This window comes from Boleophthalmus pectinirostris, unplaced genomic scaffold, assembly GCF_026225935.1.
Source record: "Boleophthalmus pectinirostris isolate CB_2022bp ecotype Guang Dong unplaced genomic scaffold, ASM2622593v1 HiC_scaffold_20, whole genome shotgun sequence".
NCBI lineage: Eukaryota > Metazoa > Chordata > Actinopteri > Gobiiformes > Gobiidae > Boleophthalmus > Boleophthalmus pectinirostris.
Genome location: NW_026571153.1, coordinates 28,634,923 through 28,651,201, shown reverse-complemented (window position 1 = coordinate 28,651,201; position 16,279 = coordinate 28,634,923). Strand labels below are relative to the sequence as shown.

The 16,279-nt window shown below is 38.6% G+C and overlaps 2 protein-coding genes across 2 annotated transcripts; both read right to left on the bottom strand.

Annotated features, from left to right (window-relative positions):
- Positions 1-602: 602 nt before the first annotated feature.
- Positions 603-4,790, bottom strand: LOC110168902 (uncharacterized). Its single transcript, XM_055156221.1, has 5 exons — positions 4,730-4,790; positions 3,967-4,662; positions 3,177-3,299; positions 1,142-1,182; positions 603-1,051 (listed from the first exon to the last, which is right to left on the bottom strand). Exons 1-5 carry the CDS (start codon positions 4,788-4,790, stop codon positions 935-937), a joined length of 1,038 nt encoding a protein of 345 aa, XP_055012196.1. The 3' UTR covers positions 603-934.
- A 1,864-nt stretch (positions 4,791-6,654) lies between these two features.
- Positions 6,655-15,304, bottom strand: LOC110168903 (uncharacterized). Its single transcript, XM_055156220.1, has 5 exons — positions 14,817-15,304; positions 12,135-12,254; positions 12,001-12,050; positions 8,561-8,656; positions 6,655-6,699 (listed from the first exon to the last, which is right to left on the bottom strand). The coding sequence occupies exons 1-5, from the start codon at positions 15,121-15,123 to the stop codon at positions 6,655-6,657; spliced, it is 618 nt and encodes a 205-aa protein (XP_055012195.1). The 5' UTR covers positions 15,124-15,304.
- Between the last annotated feature and the right edge of the window lie 975 nt (positions 15,305-16,279).

Below are 16,279 nucleotides of genomic sequence, written 5' to 3'. Positions count from 1 at the left end.
CACAAAATGAAACTGTAAATATTTTAATAATGCCTGAGTAGAACAGTGTCAGGTTCACCTCTAAACTCTGGAGGCACTGGAGGAACTTGTGTGTTTTCTGCCTATTTTTTAAATGTTCTATATGGACCCACTGTAGTTGGAAACTAGAAAAGCAGTCAGAGAGCGCAGACCTCCGCCAAGGACTACCCCCATTTTTTATATAAATTGCGATAAAATCAGTCTTCTGGATCAGATCCGGATCAGCCTTTGGAATATGAAAGAGGATCCCATTGTCCATCCCTGAGTCAAATTTCATGGGGTTTGGTCAATAATTAACCGAGATATTGAGAAACAAAATTTTTGGCCCCATTTACCACAATGTTAACTAAAATTTCAAAGTGATCCAGAATCCAGGATTTCTTCCGGATCACCCCCAAAATGAAATCAGTTCTTCCTTTTCACATTTCCAACAAATCCAGAAAATTTCATCAAAATGGGTCCATAACTTTTTGAGTTATGTTGCTAACAAACAAACAAACAAACAAACAAACAAACAAACAAACAGACAAACAAACAAACAGACAAACACCGGCAAAAACATAACCTCCTTGGTGGAGGTAATAAAGCTTGACTAAGCACATCCCAGTATCCGCCATTTACATTCAAACCATGCACTCCCTCTTTCATTTAAAAACATCACACTCCACATTTCCACATTTCAAATTGTTCGTGTTGTGTATCGTTGGCACATTGATTTGGTTCACACTTGCACATATGATCAGTGGAAGTTTCAGAACTCTTCTCATCCTCAACACTCATTGCCCAACTACAGCACACATGTTAGAAAGCTCCAAAAAATCTGAATCAGCATCACAGCCCCTCTTAAAGGGAAGCAGCAAGTCACAAAGCACAAACGCACACATCAAAAACAGTCGAGGTGCAGCCATGTGCTTGTTTAGTCCTGTGTATGAACTCTGGAGTACACACAGTCAGTGTGAGCGGTGACTCTCTGTTTTCTGGACGAAGGCTGGACGCTCAGAGCAGCGTAATGGAGGGAGTGCACGTCCTGCTCCTGACAATAATGAACACACAGCAACGTGGTCTTGTGTATATTCACAATATAAATTATGTGCATTAAAAAGAAAAAGTAATAGTAACTCACCCCTTCATTCGTAGCCAGTATTCTGGATTGACATTTGAGTTCTGTAAATGTGTAAAATGTTCTTGTAAAATGTAAGGTCTAACAATGCAGTAAGGTCAACATCACAAACTGACAGAAAAAAAATCTACGCTCGTATAAGGCTCATGGTAATGAGTTAAAAGAGCTAAAACAGCTAAAATGAAGTAATGCATTTTATATGTTAATGTCGGTAATTAAAAAACAGACACCCACAATTTTTTTAATTTTTTTTATATGATATCGTTTGTGGAGTGCCGCTAGGGGGCGCACCGGTAGGAGGAGTTAGAAATTCAAGGGACAGCGCTGCAGAATAAACCCTGCAGTCCTGAGATGCGAAAGACAAATCATCTGTCCCTTGTATTCCTTTTCCAGGTTGGTAAAACATAATTTGTATCACACCCAAACAGTACTGGTGTGTTGTGTGTAAAACGCATTTTGAAGCAATAACTAGCATAGACTGGGCTAGCGCGGGCTAGGCTAGCGCAGTTGTAAAGATGCGGGTGTATTTTGAGTTCATTTTTAGACACGGGGTGAGCTGTTCATAAACTTGTCTAAGCTTTTACTTTGTACATTTTTGTAAAGCTTCAGCACAGAATGTACATGTTAAAGTTGCAGTTCATGTGCAAGTGCAGCGCCAGTGTAACAGTTGATGTCACGAGCTGGTCGCTGTGTTAAGTTGTTGCAGCTAAGTTAGTTACATAATTAGTAATTAATTAGATTTAAATGGTACAATTTTGTTTGGTTATTAATGAATGTATAAATGTAAAACTTTAAACATGTATCAGTAATTTCTGTAAGTAAGATGCAATGGAAATGTTTATTAGAAATTATTTGTTATAGCAGAATAAACCCTGCAGTCCTGAGATGTGAAAGACAAATCACCTGTCCCTTGTATTCCTTTTCCAGGGTTTACCTTCACACCCTCTCGAGCACGGGAGGGGCAACACTAGTGTCATACATCTCTACTTAGGTATTGTACATGCAATTTTAAACAAATTCATGATGGGGTCATTTTGTTGATTTCACATGGAATGACACATCTTAAGAGTGACGGTAACATTTTTAATTTATAGTAGTCAGGGCAAAAAAAAAAAAGAAGCACATTTGATTGATAGACTTTTTTGGAGAAAAAGAGAACAGACTTGTGTTGTTCTAATTTGGTCACAAAGTTTGTGTGTACACTAGGGATGGGCATGATTAATCAATTAATCAATAATTGATCATTAAGAATTTCATCGATTACGTTAATTTTAATCGACAAACTGAATGTAGGTTGCTGTGCGTAACATGACCAAACAGGGGTTTGTACATGTGTCTCTGCATCAGAAGGAGTGAGCAAACACAAACATTCGGTCATTCTGCAATATACCGAAGCACAAATGTGTATTTAACTATGATTTGTACAAGAAATTCCACACTTTCCATTGCGTTCGGGACAAGTGTGAGTCCATGTGCACAGTGCACAAAGCAGGAACATATGTGTCGGTGTCCAGTGGGAAAAAGTTTTGCCAGGTGAGAGTCGCTCAATGTCGATGACGAGTCCCCACCTCCCTCCCCCCGTACGGTGTCCTGGTTTTGACAAACGCAAATATGGTCACACTAACCTGTATTCCACTGAGTCATGTCTTTTAATCCGACAGAAATTGAACCGCATCAGCGACACAAGAGCTGTAGTTTTATCTTTGCTGAGTTTATGCAAATTAACGATGCAGTTTTAAGTTTTGTTTCTGTGAGTGTTGAGCAAAACTGAATTAAACACATTATAATGTCAAACGGGCTGATGTGGCTCTAGAGTGGTTACGGTTTATATGTCGTAAAGTTTAATTTATTTATGCAGATTAGTGCAGATAGTAATAATAATGATGATCATTTAAATATAAAAACGTTAATGATTCATCGATAATCGATCGTTAATTCTTCCGACGATCGATTAAGAAAATTTCATTGAATGCCCACCCCTAGTGTACACTGTAAGTATACATAGATCTTTAAAAACATATGGGTAAAAGACTGTTACCTGTGGACAGAATGTTGTATTTCCTTTTGGCTCTGCACAGTGAGAAAACCAAAAACATCACCAAGACTGAGGAGACTGCCAAGGCTCCACTCAAGAGGTAAATAATTATACTGTGTTCTCCATCTGTGAAACCAGGACACTTTCTAATCACTGACAAATTCCAGTTTCATTTAGACTCTACATTTTTTTTTTAATGTTAGATTATGACAGGCTGTTAAATTACATGGTCTGTTGAAGACAAATTAATACTGTTATGTCATTAGAATTATTATTATTATTATTATTATTTTTTTTTGTCACTGTTCACATTCAGGAGCAGTAACATGTTTTCCTATATACCCAATTTAAACTACTCTTGCCTCGTACAGATATATTGTATCATCAGCTCTTGAGGTCAAAACAAGCTTGCATGTTGTTTTCTTTTACCATCATGGCAAAACTCCACTCTGGTCTTTGACTTGTGAAAAGGGCTCATAAACGTATTGGTGAATGCTTGGAATGTATAAGGTAAATGGAAAAACTTTGGATCACTGGAAACCAATTAAAAAGAACTAGTTTTGTTTTTAAGACAGTAAAAAAAACTAGCTGAGCGAATTCAACGTATCCATACCCGTCAGGCTTTGAGGCATCTGTGCTCAACTTTTTTTTAACAGCAGCATAATTATTACAAGTTAAAAATGATTCAGCAGTTGACTACAAATTTAAAGACTATGTGAAAATCTTGTCTGAGTGTAATATTCAACACAATATTTGGAAGTAACTGAAGCACAATAATAAAAGAAAAACTCACTTTTTATTACAATCCTGGTCCCGTTCCCAAACAGGACTTGTCCACAGGCGGCCACAGCGCAGTAGTAGGTCCCAGTCTGCTCTGAGTTCACATTGTGTATGGGGAGGCTGTACACACAGGAGTTGGTTGGACTTTTTCCATTGTTCTTGCACCCATCACCCACATGACCTCCTCCATGACTGTACAGGACTCCTGCTGCAGACTCTTCAGACTGTTTGAACCAGTGAACCCTGTGCTGTCCTTCACACCTCTCAGTCTGGACACTACAGTTTAGAACCACAGAATGTCCTGCTTCTGTTTCCTCATGTGGAGACTGATGGACTTCAACTGTAGGTTTCAAACTCTTCACAATCACAGTGACACTTTCCAGGAACTCACTTTGGTGTAACAAGCATTGTACACAGTGATAAACAGCAGAATCAGAGATGTTTACATTCTTGATATGCAAGTCATTTTTGTTATTGTCATAATCCAGCTGGAAACGATTGCTCCTGAAAAATTCTCCATAAAATTCACTCTTTTGGTCATACTTAAAGTATGAAGAGATGAGCTCTGGTTTCATGCCCAATTTTTGCCTGAACCAGTAAAGTTTAGCTCCGACCTGGACATCATCAGTTGAAGCACAACGTAATGTAATGTTCTCTCCAAAAGATGCTGAGAGGAAAGTACCCTCCTCATGTAGACCATTCATCTGAACTGAAAAAAAAAGGTTATAAATATGATTATAAATAAGCATATAAATTGTCTTTAGTCTATGACTCACCCACAGAAGCCAACAGCAGACACTGGACAAAAACAGATTGTAAAGGTGTCATCTTCCTCATTTTGTGCTGAAGTGAAACATATTGATAGAGTCTCTTCTTTTCATAGTCGAGCTCGCGTGTGATTGGCGGATCAAAAGAGACACTGTACAATGAGGTTAGCAAGTCGCATGTTTTTCCATTTGTAGACTAGATTTTTCATATCAAGAGTTGTACAGACTAGTGGAAAATATTTTCAGAATATACCACTTTTGATCAGTCCAAAATGCTGCTGATGCTGGTGGTGACAAAAACAATGAAGAAATGTCCCTAATGTGTCTAGAATTTATGCCAGTATTACAATTTGCTTAATGCTAATTAGTACTGATATTTGCATAATACTATCAATACTCACAATTGAACTGAGTCAGTCAATATATCAATACTTTGATATCGATATTGTATGTTCATGTTTCATCAAGAAAAATGTAGTACTGTGTCTTCTTTAAGTGTCCTTCAATTATGCCCAACAGACTTTATAACTGTTATTATAGAGTATTCCCTTAAAAATTCCCTTAAAAAAAAAAAACACTTGTCATGCATGTTAATGGTCCATGCAGCTTAATTTATCTTGTTCAGATTTTGTACTTGATTTTGTAAATATAATTTTAAATATAACAATAGTATATAAGATGTATATTTCAAAGTTGAAAGTATAAGATTCTTATATGAGAAATGTAGTTTCTTGACATAATTCAAGTACAACCTTATGATAGAACTCTCCTGACTTTCATATTACTGCTTTTGTGAAGGCGCAAACACAAGCTGTAGCTGAACTACTTAACCATTTATTTTTAGCTCACAGAGATATCTTTATGAAACTAAAGAGTATGACATGACCTGATTATAACCACAAATGATGCAAAGACCTGAAGCTTCAAACAGGCGAGTACGGTAGAGGATGTCAGTGTCTGTTTCTAAAGCAATAATGCATCTTTTGTAACAATGATCATGTTGTAAACATTACTTTTGCTTGTATTAGAAACTTAATTTTGCTTTGCTCCTAAAATGTGATATTAAACTGTAAAGGGGTTAAAGGGCAGCCTTGTGTTGTCCTTACACACAGCCTATAGAAAACTTTGCAGTTCAGTAAGTAAACAAAAAAAAAAAAGTTGTTGTACAAGGTTATATGGAGAGTTTTTTCAGCTAATTTAACTAAATATAATGAAGTTGTACCAGAACTGATAAATATCTGTTCCAGTAGATTAATTGCCAGTAAAATAAATGTAGGATTATGTAAGTCTCTCGCACTGTCTTTCTTGGAGCACCAGTGTTTTATTTACAAAGTTGCTACTTTTCGGCCCTAATGCCTCTTCGTGCAAAACTTTATGTACACAGTTCATATGAACACCAAGGCACCAAGCCACATTCGGTATTACATTTTACTCAGGGTCAGGATACAACAGACACAGCACACAGCACCGGCACAGCACAGCTCCTACACACCTTTCTCACAGGGTTGTGGACCTACCAGTCATTGGTTTTCTCTGACAAAATGTCTTGTATATTCTCCACCAGCTTCATAAATCTGCCCCATCACCAAATCTTCAACCAACAAGGTCCACAAAGGACATAAATTCTTTCAGAAGAATTTATCCACAACTATCAAGGTAAGAAAGATGAAAGCTTAAAGGTGAACTACGATGACACATTAATGAACGACTCCGGCAGGACTTCCAGCCGTTGTGAAAAGGTCTATAACAGGCTCCAGCACTACCATAGACTATATATACTGTATAACCACTACACACTGGGCTAACACAACAACCTGTTTACTACTCTGTCTGCATATCCAGGTCTAACAGCACAAAACATTATGTGGACACTCACAAAGGACTGTATTTCAACTGCTAACACTAAACTATAGCACGCACTGCATTATTGTGTCTTAAGAGCCCAGTCTCATCACAGACTCGTAGAGTTGGTGCTGCCCCTGTTAAGCGGGACACCACATAATTCACAGAAAACATACCCTGAAGCTTCAAACAGGATATGTTTAACTAATGTAAAACTATTTAAAAACTAAAGTAGAATATACCAATGGACCAGAGTTAGAGTAACTTACTTGTTACTACTGTAATTACTTGTTCCTCTGCTGTAATGCTCTTATAGTTACTGTCAGTGTAACAGGGCTCTTTATTTTACTGTGACACTGGTGACAAATTGTGCTGTCTCTGCTCATTCAGAGGAAATGCAAAGATTTTTTTGTTTTGTTTTGGGAAGTAAACAAGACTAAGGCAAGGGACTAGAGACAGTGATAGGCCAAAAGCAAATAGATTGACTGTAAAGTTGACCAATCAGAAGCAGCGAGAGGCAACAGGCTGGTACCTGCTCCAAACTTGGGTATTAGTCTGTGGGAAAGGCCTTCGGTCAACGAGCAAGCACCAGCGGCACAGCAGTGAGTGGAGCAGCGTGCACGCACTCACAGAAAAAAAAAAAAGCTAAAGCTTTTGTCACTGATTCTACACGATTCACGTAGGTCACCTGTTTTGGCTTCAAACTGGCGAATTTCACCAAAAGGTGAGAGATTTTCATCCTGATAGTGATGTGATGATGTTACCACTTCACTTCATAACCAGCATATGAAGGAAACGGTCTTGTTCAGTGCCCATGCTTGTACAAGATGTCAGTCAATAAAATACATTCTCAAAGCAAAAGTAATTCAGTGAGATCCACAACTTCTCTGACAGATCCTCTGTCTTTGAAATAGCACTTTCCATATTTCCTCATATTTGAAGAGGAGAATTTTTGAGCAAATTCAAGGCCCCAGAAATCTGTGATAAATCTAAAGCACATTCACAAGTACATTTGCCAAATTTTAACCCTTGGAAATTTGTAGGACCAACCTTAAATAATTTTTCAGATACAGCAATCTGAAAGTGGCTCCTCAGAAAACTCTGCTCAAAACACGTCAGGGCAGAGTTGACAAAATATTTTTAATGACAAAACTATAAGGAGCTGGGAGATAAAATTTGGGACTTTTCCTGTTGGAAAGTTTGTGAACCTCCTAGAATTTTTTTTGTCAAATCTGAGATGGTTGAGCGGGGGCATTCGGAATTTTCAGTTAAGTTCAATTTAAGATATGTGAAGATGCATGCATGAAACCAGTGAGTCTAGTGCCATACCTTCTGAAGATACCACTCTCAAACAGGACTTGTCCACAGGCGTCCACAGCGCAGTAGTAGGTCCCAGTCTGCTCTGAGCTCACATTGTGTATGGGGAGGTTGTAGATACAGTGGTTGGTTGGACTTTTTCCGTTGTTCTCACACTGATCACTGTCGCTTCCATAATGTTTTTGTAAGAACATTGGCAAGTCACATTCTGTCCAACTGTGGCAGGCAGGAACCTAATCCTAAGCCTAACTTTCACTGAAGGCTGAGAATGTCTGCTCTTCATTCAGAAAAAGAGACTGGGGTTATCTGTCCTATATATCAGTGTTTCACTAACTTTTTTTTCTGGGGACCCATATTTTAAAAGTCACAAATCTTTGCGATCCAAGTCAAGAGACATTATTTGTAAATCACAAAATAAATTAGTGACCATTATTGAACATTAATGAGGGTTATTTTATTGTTGACTGTGATTGTGTCTCTGAACCATTAGTTTTACTCAACAATGAAAAGCAGGAATCAGTGATTTTACAGTTCATTTATTAAGAACAGTTAAATATGCACATGCAATAAACAAGATTCAGCATTGTTTTATCTTGTGTGATATACAACTTATTTAGTTTACATACAACATATTCACAATCTTCTATTTTTCAACAAAATGTCCTAGCTGAGCTACCGTACCCTGGAGTACACACAGTCACATGGGTCAGTGTTCCTCTGTCTCCTGGACTTCATGTTGACGCTCAAAGCAGCGTAATGGAGGTGGTCTGGATCAGTCTGTTCAAAACAAATAACATGAACAATATTATACATACAGTTTCAGAAAATATTTGAGACACATGTACTTAAACACACAAGATTCAGAAATGATCACTGAGTGACTATTTGCTCTAGTTCATTAGAGCAGAGTTGACTGTCAACAACTAGCATGATAACAGTGCTCTTTCTATTACTCTGACCAATAACGCTTTATTATTAGATGTAATAATGAAGATGGTCACGATGGTGCCTGTGTGTGTGGCCTGTCCTCTGTTTCTGTGCTCTGTACTTGGCCATGAATCTTTCTGTCCACCACTGCTTTCTGGAATACCATGGTAAACGCGAAGGCAAATTTGTAAAACTGAGCAGCGCGTCGTCAAGGATCTAAGGGCCCCGCGGACCTCAAACACAGACATACCTATAGTGACCACATTGGACTTAAGGGATGAGGACCTTTCCGGATCCCTCTGCTTTCTCCTCTGCTGTCCCCTATGATGACCCCCCCTACTGCCAGACCTGCCCTTTCGTGTCCTGGCTACAATCCAAAGGCTCTGCCAAAACAGTAATTTGCTCCGAGCCGAGCTGCTCTGAACCAAGCCAGCAAAACTCCAAAGCCAAGAAGCGGCACCAAAAGGGAGACACAGTATGATGAGAAGAATGTGCCTGGTTAGGGTCAGTATATTTTCACATGTCTCTTTTTAAACAGCTCTCCAAGGGTGCATTTCCTTATTAAAGTTCCTGCTGCATTTTTGTAGAGGATCTCCTGGTACGTTTTACCAGCAGGGTCCAGACAAAGGGGGTCACCACAAAAAAAAAAAAAAAAATAAGGCCTCCAATGCACAACAGAGAGTTCAGTCTGTCCGGGAGTGAGGCGGTGTCCCTAGGAGAGAGCTACTCTTCCTCAGACCATGAGAGGATCTCTGAGGAAGGACTGTATGTTAAAGGTGCAGTTAGCAAATGCAGCTGTGGCCTAGAGCTTAGGAAGTTGTTCGTGTGATCTGTGACCAGAGGGTTGCAGGTTCAAATCCTTCATGACTGAAATGCCTCTTGAACAAGACCACTGCTCCAGGGATTGTAAGTGTAAGTGGCTCTGGAGAAGTGTAATGTCATGGAGTGAATGTTGGTGATGGTCACTTCTGTGCTCATTTGTGTCAAATCCTAAATAATATGACTTTTTGAAAATATTTCAGTGCGGTCCAGGCTTGGAGGGGCAAGGGGCTGGCCCCCACCACAATTAAGAAGAAACTGACGGACGTGTCAGTCTTCTAGAAGTGGGTGGGGTCCACATGGCCTGAAGGTGTTTCAGATTCCCTGTCAAACATTGTCAGCTCCCCTGTTACCACCTTTAAAAAGTTTAATTATCCCAATTCTTGGCTTTAAAAAAAGCTCCCCTCAGGTCCCTAGCCTCCCAGATTCCCCTCCACAAGCCCCCCGAGTCAGTTCCCCTGCTATTTGCCTCAGAGAGACCACTCCCCCAATTCAAGGCCCTCCACAATTTGAAGGCCCTCATCTTCCCTCCTCTGCTACCATCCGATTACAAGCCCTTCACAATTCCTTCCCCAATTTGAAGACAACTACCCCTAAAATTCCCTTCATCAAGCGTAAACATTCATCTATAAAACTTTAATTCCTAATTTCTATAAATTTCTTTAAAAGAAATGTTTGGACAATTCCAGTTCTAAAGAATTGTGGGCTCCATAATGTGAAATTTTAGAATCTTGTGTTGTTTTTAACATTTCTGGCTATGACCCTAAGTATTTGTTTTTCTAAAATCAAAATTTTTATGTTTATGTAACTGTTATTTTATATTTTTTAAATAAAAATGTTTAAACTCTGGACATTGTTTCTCTGATTTTGACAAGTAACATTGGCATTCCCATGTCTTGGAATTGGTGACTTGGAAACCCTAATTTTCACACCAGCAGACATACAAATCTGGAATACTTGGTTAACCTTTGAGCTAGATGAAAATTGAGCAAGAAGAAGAAGAAGCAAATTGTCTTGGAAGTGATGCTTTTGCAGTGGCTGCTCCGAGGCTGTAGAATCAGCTCCCTCTGCACATCAGACTGACCCTCTTTTTTTAAATCGTTCTTAAATCCCTCTTAAAAACTCACTTTTTCTCCTTGGCTTTTAACTCAGTTTGAGTGTTGACTTTTTACCTGTATTTGTGTTATATTATATTTACCTGTACCTGTCACTGTGTTTGTCTCTGTTTGTTATGTGTTTGTGTACAGCACTCATCGACCTGTGTTGTTTTTAAAGCGCTCTATAAATAATGTCGAGTTGAATTTAGGGGTGTAACGGTACATGTGTTCATGCCGAACCATTTCAGTACGGGATGTTTGATTCAGTGCAGGGCTGTACACGAGTGAGTTTGCGCAAATTGTGTGTGTTTACATTCAGCCATTACATGTGCAGCTACACAGAGGCTCGGCTCTTTAATATTCATGAGGGAACTCGTCTGTGATTGGGGCAGTGTTTCCTGCAGCGCTTTATAGTTTGGGCAGCCGCCTTGACAACGTCCCTCAAACCACATGAATACTTGCAAAGCTACAGTCGTCCTACCTCAGTCCTCACTTTCACCTTTTTTCTGGCCAAAAATCTGAAGACTAAGAGTAAAAGTTCATGCTGGAACTGCTTTAGTTCTTGAAAAGTTGTGGTTACTGTTTACAAGGATTTTTTATTATTTTTTTTTATAATATTTCATACATTTGCTGCTTATTTAAGAATATTTAATTTCACTTATTAGTATTGCCAAGCAGCACTGTGCATTTATTTTATTTTCCCGTTTGTATCATGTTAAAACAAATTATAAACAAGCAAATGGTTTTGCATTTTGTTTCCATACCGTACTGAAAATGAACCGAACCGTGACCTCAAAACCGAGGGACGTACTGAACTGTGACTTTTGTACCGTTACACCACTAGTTGAGATGTAAACTGCACACAACAGACCTATTTTGACCTCAAGAGCTGCTTAGACAATATATCTGTACTGGGGCAGGACAAAGAAGCATTTCATTGTCAGAGAATCAGGACGTGCACGGTTGGCTTGGTAGTTGCTGTTAGCTTTACCTTGATGGCAAAACTCTGGTCTTTGAAACTTGTGAAAAGCAATAAAGCAATTCACGGTGAACAATTAGGATGTTCAGAATGACTGGATCACTGCAAACCTTTAAAAATGAACAGGAATGTTTTTAAGACAATTAATTGAAAATAAATATATGTTACTGTTTAATCCTTTTGGTTAATTGTAGAAACCAAATAATACATCAGTTTCCAATTTAAAAAAAAATCTGAACTTTAGTTTAGTTTAGTTTGTTGTTCTGGTTTAGTCAGGAATTAAAATCAGTAAAATGTACCTCTGTGTTTCCTCTTGTAGATAATGTCTCGCTGTCCTCACACGCCGGAGCTGGAAGTCACATATATATATATATAACATGCTCATTGTAGATTAACTCTTATTAGTGTAACATTACAAAACATGAAGTCATACCTGTATTCTGTCTTTTGTTTTTCTTCATCACAACGAACAATGAGAAAACTAGAAACACAACCAAGACCGAGGTGAACACCAGAGCTCCAGTCAGGATGTAGAAAACAGGGTCGACTGTGGCTGCAGAATCATTATGAAAGACAAAGACATAAAGTATAGATTACTCTAAATGTGGGTTCTTTATTTAATTTGTATTCAAGAACATTTAAATGGTTGTAAAGAGTCAAAGTCTTAATTAAATCCGAATACAATGTCTGATTATAAAAAGCTGTGTGTCAGTTTCAAATAGATATCACCGAAGAAAAGATTTGGCTTTGAAAGTTCCATCAAATATACCCACGATCTACAACAGGAGTATATCAGGACTACCTAAGATGGAAGATTTGACCTTTGTGCATGTTACGGCCTGATGGGGGATGTTTTGAGTGTCTGGGGAAAGTCCAACAGACATGGAGATGACATGCAAACTAAGTCAAAACCACAACCTTCTTGCTGTGAGACAGGAGTGCATAGCCACTCAGCCATGATAACAACTATTCCCTCATTCATTCTTCTTCACTGGGCTTCAGGTGAACTATGCAGTTTTCTCTGGTGAAAAATTTACCTTATTTGAGATGTTATTGTTTTGAAAAGTTCTGTGGTGTGGCCTTAAATTTATCTCTATGGAGGCAAGCAGGTGACACTAAATGGCAACTTGAGAGTAAGAGGTATTTTTGTAGCAATTAAACTCTAATCAGAAAAAAAAAGCTAGATATTAAGAATGTAACATGTATTTTCGGTACAGGACATTCGGTTCGGTGCAGGGCTGTGCACGAGTGAATCTGCACAATTTATGTATGTTTTCATTCCACCACTACATGTGCAGCTACACGGAGGCTTGTCTCTTTAATATTCACGAGGGAAATCGTCCATGACTGGGGCAGTGTTTCCCGCAGCGCTTTATAGTTAGGGCGGTCGTCTTGACCACAACTGCCCCCAGCCTTGACTACGTCCCTCCAAACCACAGGATTCCTCTCAAAACTACGGCCTTCACGTTGCGGTCCTCGTGTTTGACCGGCACGGAATCTTTGTCCCTAGTGAAAGTGTATTTTCAACCGCTGGGGATGTTGTAACTGCAGCAGATCTGCACTTACTGCACATATATATATATAATATAATATATATATATATATATATATATATATATATATATATATATATATATATATATTTATATTAGTGCTGTCATGCGATTAAAAAAATTGACAGATTAATTAATTATGATCTGTAATTAATTAATCTAATTAATCTCTTTTTAATCTCACCTAAAAATTGCTAATAAAAGCCTTCAACTTGAGGTATTTTCATTTAAATTCATTATTACATTATTGTGGCAGATCAAAAGACTGATATAGAACAAAAAAAAAGTGACTTTATAAAGTCATTTATTGTTTAACAAACTTTAACAGATGCAGTCACTTACATTCCACAGTATCATCATTATTATTACTATTACTAATCTGCAGTGTTGAGAAGGTGACTTTTAAAATGTGTTCCCCTACAGATTACAGATTACATATCCCAAAATGTAGTTTGTAACTTAATTAATTTAATTACTTAAAGTGAGTAACGTAATTTGAATACTTTGGACTACTTGATATTGTCATGCTTTTTAAAACTACATGAATGTAGCAACCGCATCCTGCAAATGTTGTTCTTGTTTGTTCTCTTCAAATTGGCTGTTGAGCCCAAGTCTCCATGAATAAGAAACTGTTTGTTGTAAAGTAGCAAAGACGAGGAAATCTGAACATAATAACTTTTGTCTACTTAAAGACAATAAAAAGTCCAGTCTTTCCTTAACCATATTAAAAATATTATTGATAGAGAAATGCTTTATATATGAGATCACTGGTTTTAGTCCTGGTGTTAGCTCTGGTTTAGTCCTGGTTTAGACCTGGTTTAGACCTGGTTTTAGTTCTGGTTTAGTCCTGGTTTAGTCCTGGTTTAATCCTGATTTAGACCTGGTTTAGACGTGGTTTTAGTTCTGGTTTTAGTTCTGGTTTAGACCTGGTTTAGTCCAGGACTGGGTTAGTCCCGGTTTTAGTCTTGGTGTTAGTTCTGGTTTAGTCTGGTTTAGTCTGCACACAGGAGGACTGAGAGAGCGGTTTAGACACAGGAGGAAGCGCGGTTTACGCAGCGTACGTGAGAAAACGTACGCGACGCACGGGAGCACGTCGGTGTCCACGCAGTAACTATGGAAGGAAACATGGTCCGCGCGTTCTCAGGTTAATGACGATGATGAAGGTGTGTGTGCGTGTGTGTGTTTGTGTGTGTTTGTGTTTGTTTGTTTGTGTGTGTTTGTGTGTGTGTGTTGTGTGTGTTTGTGTGCGTGTCCCCTCATGTGGCAGGTCACTATAGGACAGTAGTGCAGACATCATGAGTCTATGCAGGTTGTTTTCACCAGTGACATTTAAGTTGTAGGCGATTTTATATTTGTTATTTTCTTTTTTATCTCACGTTGGGAGAATATTTTCCAAGGCACAATTTTTTTTAATTATTATTACACAGACAGATCTTACTTTTACATAACAAGCCCCTTTTAATTTAGATTTGCCTTTTTCAAAATATTATTGATTGACTGCTTGGCCAGTCATCTCTCTAGCCTTGTGTTTGATGGAGAATCATAGATGTGATTTTACTTACCCTTCATATTGACCCTGGTCCCGTTCCCAAACAGGACTTGTCCACAGGCGTCCACAGCGCAGTAGTAGGTCCCAGTCTGCTCTGAGCTCACATTGTGTATGGGGAGGCTGTACACACAGGAGTTGGTTGAAGTGTTGGTGTTGTTGTCACACTGATCACTGCTGCCTCCATGACTGTACAGGACTCCTGCTGCAGACTCTTCAGACTGTTTGAACCAGTGAACCCTGTATTCTCCTGCACATGTTCCAAAATGAACTTTACAGTTCAGAACCAAAGAGATTCCTGGTTTCACTGTCTCCAACTCCATTTGATCAATCCAAAGTCCTGAACTGAAATTCTTAACGGTCACATAAACAGTCGCCAAGAACTGGATCTGATGAGCCACACAACTGATGCAGTGGTACACACCCGAGTCCGAGATTTGTACATTTGTAAATTCCAAGTTGTTTTTCCTGTCATCCAGTCTGAAGCTTTGATTGTTTGGGAGCTCACTGTAAAATACGAAGTATGATGAAATCATGCTCAGTGTGTTCTCCAGACTTTGTTTGAACCAGAAAATATTTCGTTGCATGTTGTTTTTATAGGAACATTGCAAAGTCACATTTTGTCCAACTGTGGCTGGCAGGAAAGTAGTTTTGACTGTTTGAACTTTCACTGAAGGCTGAGAATCTCTGCTCTTCACTTCAAAAAAGAGACTGGGGTTAGATCTGGGTTTAGATAAGATTAAGAACACAGTAACACTGTGGAAACTCACCTGTTTCATCCAGATGTAGTAAGAGAAGGACGGAAAGGAGAATCTGCAAAGACGCCATCCTCTTCATATTCTAGTCTTCAGTGAAAGATAAGGATGGTGTCTCGTCTATTTTATGAAACAAGGTTGAATCTGATTGGCCAGCCAGGAGTGACACCCCACTGTATGCGGTAGACAACATGGTCACATGATCTTTACAGTATGGAGTCTGGTGTTGAAGATGTGTACTGTGCTGCATCGTTATATTTGTATCATTTACAATTAAAGAGGACTGAGCTTGTGCTTGTGTTTGCTATATCATTATAATCTACATTATGTGTGAAAGTGTTTGATTATATTTGACTCCCTCTTATAAAATCCAGTTAAACATATTTAATTATCATATTACAGGGTTAAACCTGGAACACAGTCCACATAATGACAAGACCTGGATCTGAGCTGCTTGGAGGAGGACCAGTCCTCACCATGCCACAACTTCACATGGGTGAAGAAAAGTCATACCAGAAGATTGTGATCCAACTGTCCGCGAACTCTGTCCTGTCCTCAAGGATGAAAATGGATTATGATGCTCCAGTAGATGGATCCACAGCTGCAGAACTATGCATACACTTAAGAAATGAAAAAGCTGACAATGAGTACATATACATGAGCTTGAGTATCCCGGTTATGATCAGTTTTTTTTTTTTTTTTTTTTTTTTTTCCAGTATCCTGC

Coding starts and splice junctions, on each gene's coding strand:
- LOC110168902 (XM_055156221.1), bottom strand. CDS start 4,790: ATGAGGAAGATGACACCTTTACAATCTGTTTTTGTCCAGTGTCTGCTG. Junction 4,663..4,729: donor TCTGCTGTTGGCTTCTGTGG/GTGAGTCATAGA, acceptor TTTTTTTTTCAG/TTCAGATGAATGGTCTACAT. Junction 3,300..3,966: donor GACCAGGATTGTAATAAAAA/GTGAGTTTTTCT, acceptor CTGGTTTCACAG/ATGGAGAACACAGTATAATT.
- LOC110168903 (XM_055156220.1), bottom strand. CDS start 15,123: ATGGAGTTGGAGACAGTGAAACCAGGAATCTCTTTGGTTCTGAACTGT. Junction 12,255..14,816: donor GACCAGGGTCAATATGAAGG/GTAAGTAAAATC, acceptor ATGATTCTGCAG/CCACAGTCGACCCTGTTTTC. Junction 6,700..8,560: donor GTGACTGTGTGTACTCCAGG/GTACGGTAGCTC, acceptor CCCGCTTAACAG/GGGCAGCACCAACTCTACGA.